General features: G+C 44.0%; 1 protein-coding gene across 1 annotated transcript in view; it reads right to left on the bottom strand.

The window, feature by feature from the left end:
* Positions 1-4,636: 4,636 nt before the first annotated feature.
* LOC107094405 (GRAM domain-containing protein 1A-like) overlaps positions 4,637-8,368 on the bottom strand; it is a 33,386-nt gene continuing 29,654 nt past the window's right edge. Inside the window, exons 11-16 of the mRNA XM_015389978.1 lie at positions 8,127-8,348; positions 7,821-7,905; positions 7,456-7,467; positions 6,945-7,052; positions 5,283-5,403; positions 4,637-5,210 (exon numbers count right to left, since the gene is read on the bottom strand). Coding sequence (XP_015245464.1) covers positions 5,115-5,210; positions 5,283-5,403; positions 6,945-7,052; positions 7,456-7,467; positions 7,821-7,905; positions 8,127-8,348 — 644 coding nt within the window. The 3' untranslated portion in view covers positions 4,637-5,114. The remainder of the gene's footprint in view (positions 5,211-5,282; positions 5,404-6,944; positions 7,053-7,455; positions 7,468-7,820; positions 7,906-8,126; positions 8,349-8,368) is intronic.

Here is an 8,368-nt window from a genome sequence, read left to right on the forward strand (position 1 = left end):
AAGCCATGAGGATCCAGGAAGCGTTCAGGAGATCCAGGAAGCGTTCAGGAGATCCAGGAAGCGTTCAGGAGATCCAGGAAGCGTTCAGGAGATCCAGGAAACGTTCAGGAGATCCAGGAAGCCTTCAGGAGATCTCCATTATCTCCATTCTTCATGTGGATCCAATCATCACATCTTTTTTGCTTTAACTTTATGATGAAAGTGTAACTGGATGCTGAGCTGCTTCCATCTAATTAATAATAATAATTCATATTTAAATGTGTTTCTGGTCTATTTACTTATTTATTTCACATCCATCACTAAGTTTTTATCACATGTTTCTACAGAGCAGCGATCTGAGATGTTTGGATCATGTTCTGGTCTCAGACAGCAGAACCAGAACCGAGAACATAGAGTCCAAATCCAGACCTCACACATGAAAGAAAAACACTGAATTTCTACTTTTCTGGAATCAGATTTATTTTCTGTTTTCAGAGATTTAAACTGAAGCAGTTCTGACCCCAGAACCAGATTAACCAGATAGGTTCTGAAACATGTCTGGGTTTTCCGTCGGATCCTGATTCTGGTTCCTGGAAACTCAGCCGAGCAGCGAAGCTGCATCAAGTCCAGATGTTTCTGTAGAAAACATCTGGATTCCTTTTTAAACAGCATCTCTGCAGAAACGCTGCAAACATCTTAGAAAAATGTCTTTTCCCCAAAAACGTTTTCTATAATTTAGCTGCACGATAAAAAAGGAAAACATTCTAGTAGTTAATTCAGATTTTCTATTTTTTTACACTTTTGAAATATTTTACTATCTACTGTTGGATTAAAAAGTTAATCCTGTTTTAAAATTTTAAAGGATGATTTATGAAAATCATTGGATTCTGAATCCATTTTTATGTAATAAGATCATAAAGTTGATCATAGTGATTAAAAACTTTAATGAACCAAACATGATCAGAATATCTTAGTTTATGATTAAATTCCCTTTGATCAAATATTAACTAATTAAAATTAGCAGTAGAATCTCAGATTAGAACAGATTATTCCTGTAATTTAGTCCCTGTGTGGTGAAATTAATTAAAAATTCACATTAATCCTGTCAGTTTTCAAACAGAACTAATTGGTCTGGAAGGACCTGGATTAAATCTGGATTATTTTCTATAAATGTTGAACTCAGCTTCAGTCAGATCTGATCCTCTGATGCGTTTCAGGTGTTCAAAGGTTCCTGTGTCTGGGGGGGTGGGGGGTGTAATCTGGTCTTTCACCTGAAGGGAGGGATCCTGGAGGGAACCAGGGAGGAACCGGTTCTGGACTCGTGGGCCGATCCAGATTCTGCTGAAGATGCATCCAGACCATTCAAAGCTCTGCTGGACCAGAACCGCCTCCATGTTCTGCTTCCATCTCCAGTTAAACCAGTGGCCTAGTTCCTGTCCCAGTAGCTCCCTCCTGGTTCCTCCTCCTGCAGCCGTGGAGGTTCTGAATCTCCTTCTATCCTTTAAGTGTTTCTGTTATTTCAGCTCAGAGAGGAACCATGAGGAGAACCTGAGCTTCTGATCTCCAGTGGTTCTGGTTTCACCCTCAGAATGGAGGTACCGCTCAGGCAGGCAGCAGAATGATCAACCAGAAACTGGTTGGTTTCTGATCAACGGCCAATGAACAGGATTAACTGAGCCTGGCTGTTAATCTGGACTGGATCAGGTAACCAAGATAATCCCAGTTTAATCCGCAGCTACAGTGAAACAGGCCTGATGTCCCATTATGATGAACTAATGGGTTCATCCTCACACCTGGTGTCACTTTTAATGGCCGCCGTGTGAAACCATAGAGGCGTTCCTCTCCATCAGGGGGAGGAGCTTCCATTCTGGCTCCTCCCCTTTCAGGATGAAGCTTGGAGGCCCATCAGCTCCTCTTGTTTGTGAACAAAGACGTTTTATAAAAGTTTCACCTTTTAAAAAGTTTGTTGAAAGGTAGAAAACGGACAGCAGTGACGTCACTCGGACTTAAAAACCTTCAGCATCTAAAACACGAAGAAAATGAATCAGTTTTAATCTATGAACCAAAAACTGCGATGAAATTCAGAAAATGTCGAGAAAATGCACATTTTCAGGATTTACAACAAAAATCTATCAAATCAATTAAATGTTTTACACTTTAACTTTCAAACAAATAAAAAAGATGTTTTCTTTAAAAAAAAAAAAAAAAAACAGCAACAGAAAATGTTATAAAAATAGTTTCCCTACAGACTGAAGCCAAAGGAAAAAACCCCATAAATAAATTATTTTATTTCTTAATTTGCTTTTTAATGGAATCGTTTGAAACATTTGAATTTTTCATCCTGAAATGTTTTAAATGTTCTTTACTTTGAGGATCAGCGCTTTGCTCCAAGGAGCCAAATCTGACCTTCAGCTTTTCTTCCAACAGTGACCACCAGGGGGCAGCAAAGCGCGGCCCAGTCCGTCCCAGTGAATTACAAAAATAAAATCCCAGTTATGACTTGGTGACAATTCTAGGACCTATGAAAGACTTATTTTTTTATTTATTTTATGCCTTTAAAGACTTTTAAAGGATCCACAGGAACCCTTAAAAAGATTAGATCATTTTAAATGAGTTAATTAATGATCAGTTTAGGGCTTATTTGGATGTCTGAGGCTATTAACTAAACAAAACATTTATTTGAATAAACTCATTTTTAACTCAAAGTTTTTCATTGGATTATTTAAAATTCCTGAAGATAAAATCTAAAAAAGGGGATTAATCACGTTTCTTTGCTTCTTTGAAGCCAAAATAACGTTTTATCGGTTTAAAGTTGTTTTTAGTTTTGCTAGAAAATGAATCAAAGTATTAGGCTTTATTTAATTAAAATTTTATTTTGAATATTTAAACAGTTATTTATCTATTCTTCCAGTATTTTTTCACACCAAGAAAAAACAAAAACAGAAGGAGGATCGTTTCATGTTTTAGGATTTTCATTTCTCTGCTTCTTTGCTTTTTTTACAATCATAACTTTACAGAACATTCTCTCCTAAACCTTTAATAATAAATACATCAGCCGTTCGTTTCCATGGTGACCGTGCACAGCAGGGCCATCGAGCTTCAGCTGAAGCTCGGAGCAGAAGAAGAAACGATGAATCGATTCTCAGAAATGAAAGGACCTCAGAAAACGACAACAGGAAGTGGAAAAGCAATAAAAAAAAGAAAAGCAAATTCTGATCATTCAACACAAAAAAAAAAAAATACTGTTTCCCTTTTTGATGCTCCGGGTCTGAAAAGTTCTGCTTGGTCCGTTTTGTTCTGATTCGGCTGAAAAATGAAGATTTGGACAAAAAAAAACAAAACAAAGAAAAATGAGCAAAAACAAGGAGAACGTAACCATGGCAACGCACCCGCTCCTCTTCTTCACCCACATCATGTTCTTCCTCAGTGTAGATCTAAACCAGCTGCAGGGAAACATTCAGAAATCATTTTTGCTGCATCTGGTTGGTCCAAAACCAGCGAATCAGAGCGCAGAGCAGCCGTCACATGACCGCTGGAAGCAGGACGAGACTTTAGAGGTTCTAATAAATACTAAGATGGTCCGTCTCAGGGTGGAACCGATCCGGAGAAGGCAGCAGGTCAGGTTCTGGGCCCACCAGTGGGCCGGTTCACTTATATACACATGGGACCCAGCTGGGGGGGTGGGGGGTTATTGCTGTGTTCTGGAAGCTTCTCATTGGTCGAAGCTAAAGGCGTCTGAAGCTACTTCAAGTCAGTCAGGAGGAGAGCTGAGGAAGGAGCGGTCCGACCGGGACCCGATTCTGATTGGGGGGGGCTCAGGTCTCAGACGGGGGCTCTGCCAGGGAGTCGGGGGGGTCCTGCAGCTCCGGTACCTCGATGTTTCTGTGGAGTTTCTCCAGAGAATGCTTCATCTGTGGAGCAAACAGAAGCGATGAGCCGCCGCCTGCGGGACAGAGCGTCCTCTGGAGCAGAGAGGGACTCACCTGGTCCAGGAGGGACACGGAGGACTGCAGGATCTGCTGCCACTTGCTGAGCTGGGCCTGGTGGAACTGCCTCTGGAGGTGGAGGACCTGGGCCCACTCCCCGGCCGTCTGGGGCAGAGGACTGACGAGAGAACGGTGCCACGTTAGAACTGTCCAAGGTTCTGATCCAATCCTCAACCTTAAAGCTGCGGATCCTCCTTAAACTTTACTGTCCAACAAAACAGGGGAAGCTACAAGCTAAAACCGCTAGGCTAAGCTGAGCTAGGCCATCCAACCGTAGCTAAGCTAACATGACATCAGCCAGGCTAAACATAGCTAGGCCAACCACCCATAGCTAAGCTAACATGAAATCAGCTAGGCTAAGAACCCATAGCTAAGCTAACATGACATCAGCTAGGCTAAGCACCCATAGCTAAGCTAAAACCACATCAGCTAGGCTAAACTGAGCTTGGCTAACCGCCCATAGCTAAGCTAACATGACATCAGCTAGGCTAAGCACCCATAGCTAGGCTAACATGACATCAGCTAGGCTAAGCACCCATAGCTAAGCTAACATGACATCAGCTAGGCTAAGCACCCATAGCTAAGCTAACATGACATCAGCTAGGCTAAACTAACTCAAAGCTAAAACATCCTGAAATTTTGACCAAGAAAAGAGCAAAAGGTTGANAAACAAAACAAAGAAAAATGAGCAAAAACAAGGAGAACGTAACCATGGCAACGCACCCGCTCCTCTTCTTCACCCACATCATGTTCTTCCTCAGTGTAGATCTAAACCAGCTGCAGGGAAACATTCAGAAATCATTTTTGCTGCATCTGGTTGGTCCAAAACCAGCGAATCAGAGCGCAGAGCAGCCGTCACATGACCGCTGGAAGCAGGACGAGACTTTAGAGGTTCTAATAAATACTAAGATGGTCCGTCTCAGGGTGGAACCGATCCGGAGAAGGCAGCAGGTCAGGTTCTGGGCCCACCAGTGGGCCGGTTCACTTATATACACATGGGACCCAGCTGGGGGGGTGGGGGGTTATTGCTGTGTTCTGGAAGCTTCTCATTGGTCGAAGCTAAAGGCGTCTGAAGCTACTTCAAGTCAGTCAGGAGGAGAGCTGAGGAAGGAGCGGTCCGACCGGGACCCGATTCTGATTGGGGGGGGCTCAGGTCTCAGACGGGGGCTCTGCCAGGGAGTCGGGGGGGTCCTGCAGCTCCGGTACCTCGATGTTTCTGTGGAGTTTCTCCAGAGAATGCTTCATCTGTGGAGCAAACAGAAGCGATGAGCCGCCGGCTGCGGGACAGAGCGTCCTCTGGAGCAGAGAGGGACTCACCTGGTCCAGGAGGGACACGGAGGACTGCAGGATCTGCTGCCACTTGCTGAGCTGGGCCTGGTGGAACTGCCTCTGGAGGTGGAGGACCTGGGCCCACTCCCCGGCCGTCTGGGGCAGAGGACTGACGAGAGAACGGCGCCACGTTAGAACTGTCCAAGGTTCTGATCCAATCCTCAACCTTAAAGCTGCGGATCCTCCTTAAACTTTACTGTCCAACAAAACAGAGGAAGCTACAAGCTAAACCCGCTAGGCTAAACTGAGATAGGCCAACCAACCGTAGCTAAGCCAACATGACATCAGCTAGGCTAAGAACCCATAGCTAAGCTAACATGACATCAGCTAGGCTAAGCACCCATAGCTAGGCTAACATGACATCAGCTAGGCTAAGCACCCATAGCTAAGCTAACATGACATCAGCTAGGCTAAGCACCCATAGCTAAGCTAACATGACATCAGCTAGGCTAAACTAACTCAAAGCTAAAACATCCTGAAATTTTGACCAAGAAAAGAGCAAAAGGTTGAAATCTGCATCATTTCTCTCATCAACGCATCGTTTTATAGAATCGTGTAAAAAAGAATTAATTTGGAAAACCAGTTTTCATTTTCTAATCCTTTTCTTCATATCGATATAACTTTTATTTTATCTTCTGAAATGTTGTAATCAGACGAACTTCAGATGTTAGGAGCCATTAACTGCTCCGTCCTGCTGTAGATCTTCTTTACTCAGATACTGTCTTTCAGTTGGGTTTATTCTTTAGCTCCTATAAGAACAACTAATATGTGTAGGTCTGCAACTAACGATTATTTTTCTAATCAGTAATTGTGTTGATTATTTTATGGATTAATCCATAAAGGATCATTAATCAGCCGAAGGAAATGAAACCAAATGAAACCAGAACTTTTCCACTTGAGTTCTGGATTATAGAGCAGATAGACGGAAATGTTGTTTTTTAATTAAATGTAAAATATTTCCATATTTTTAAAAACCTTGGTGTAATTGCTGCTCTAAGCGGGTCGCTCTGTCAGCTAAAGACAAGTTTTAGAGTCTCTTTACTCTAGTTCAACATTTCTAATTTAAAACCAGGCTTTGTTGGGCTGCTGGATAAAACCTGGAACTAAACGCTATTTCTGACATTTTGAGCTGAAAAATCTTCCTGGATGGAAGAGAAACGTCTTCAAACTTGGAAACAAAGTCCAGTGGATTGATTTTATCTTTTTAGGAATGATTATAACCTGGATGACTGAGGATCTCCAGCAGCAGACGGAAGGAATCAGTTCATCCTAAATGATTAAAGTTGATTAAAAGGAGGAAAAGGCTTCATTCAGCTGGAAAACACGGAATATTAACCGCTTCTGCTACAAAATGAACAAATAACTGAACTTAATAACGATTAATCTGATTATTTCACTCCTGAATATTTGTTAAACTCTTAAATAAATGATCTAGAACTGATCAGAGCTTCTAGTTTTGCTTCCGAGGATCTTTTAGTCTTTTAAAATCATTTTCAGCTGCAAGCTGCTCAGTCTGCTCAAACTCTTTTTAGAAGCTTTTAAACCCTAAAAGAATCAAAGGAGATTTTAGGGGAAATGTTTGGTTAATGGATCAGAAACCAGTGAAGAAGAAGTCCGGCGTTGACTGGGAGGCGAGGAGGCGGAGTCTACCTGTCAGCCACAGAGTAGGAGTGCCACCTCTCCAGGGTGTGAGCCGCTTTCTCCAGAGCGTAGAGCTTGTAGAACAGCAGCATGTTGAGGACGACCAGCACCACCAGGCTGAGGGTTCACAGACAGACGGCCGTCAGCGGCGACCAGAGGAAAACAGGAACATCAGGATGACGGGCAACAAATACAACCACAGAGATGAAGGCATGAGAACAATCCACCGCCACCATCATCATCATCATCATCATCAGACAGCATTTAGCTTCCCTGCAGCCTGAATCAAAGCAGCTGAGGTCCAGGTCCGGTTCTGATGTTCTACCATCATGTCTATCTGATAGAAACCAGCAGCGCCTCCTCCGACCTGGACCTCAGCCAAGGCGGCCATGTTGGACCTGGACCTCAGCCAAGGCGGCCATGTTGGACCTGAGGCCTCAGACTGACTGAAACGGTGGATTTTTCTCATTTTCAAACGTCTTTCATTCACATCCAGAGAAACGAAGCTCTGCATACCAACCTGATACAGATCCTACGCAGACGCAGGGGGAGAGAAACGGGGAGAAACGCGTCTGTTAGTCTGATTATGGGGGGGGGAGGGGGTCTCAGCAAACTGAAGAATCAGTGATAAAAACCCAAAAGTTCAGTTTCTCAGAAAAGTTTTGGTCTAAATTCAAACGGCCGGGAAAGTTGAGTGGAAGGAAAAACTAGAGAAGGACTGGATTCAGATCACAACCGAGCCCAGTCCTCTAGATGGGTCCGATTTAATGATTTCCATTTCTGAGAAACTGATCTTTATGCAGACAGTTTCATTACTGAGATGTTCTGACCCAATAGAACCTTCAGGGGAAACAGAACTGAGGTGAGAAAGGAAGCTGGACTCACATGAAGCTGACGATGAGGAGGATGGTGGAGATGCTGGTGGGTCCTCCACCGCGAGAGCGATCGCCCAGTTTCATGAACTGAGAGCCTGGAAACAGAACCGAACCAATCAGAACCAATCAGAACTAATCAGAACCAATCAGAACCCCCTCATGCCTCCAGCTCTGATCCTGATCCTTTGCTTCCAAACATCTTTGACTTTTTTCAGCTCGGAGGATTTTTTATTAATCAGACGAACAGAAAGAAGTTTTAAAAATGACTGAACTTCCATCCGGCCACCAGAGGGCAGCAGAGCTGCTGCTGACTTACTGGTCTCCCTTCGGTTCCGCTCCTCTCCTGCTCCTCGCTCTCCTCGCTCTCCGCCCTCAGCGCCGCCTCCCTCCCTCTCGCTCTGCCTCCTGGAGCAGGTGCGTTTTCGCCGACGCAGGGAGGGCGGGGTCTTTGCGGCGTCCGGACCCGCATCCTCGCCTGTGGTTACCACGGAAACCTCAGTCTGCAGCAGGGTCTCCAGCTTGCAGACTTCGCCCTCTGTGTGTCAGAAGAGGAAGGAG

Source organism: Cyprinodon variegatus, unplaced genomic scaffold (assembly GCF_000732505.1).
Source record: "Cyprinodon variegatus isolate N-32 unplaced genomic scaffold, C_variegatus-1.0 Scaffold481, whole genome shotgun sequence".
In the NCBI taxonomy this organism is placed as follows: Eukaryota; Metazoa; Chordata; class Actinopteri; order Cyprinodontiformes; family Cyprinodontidae; genus Cyprinodon; species Cyprinodon variegatus.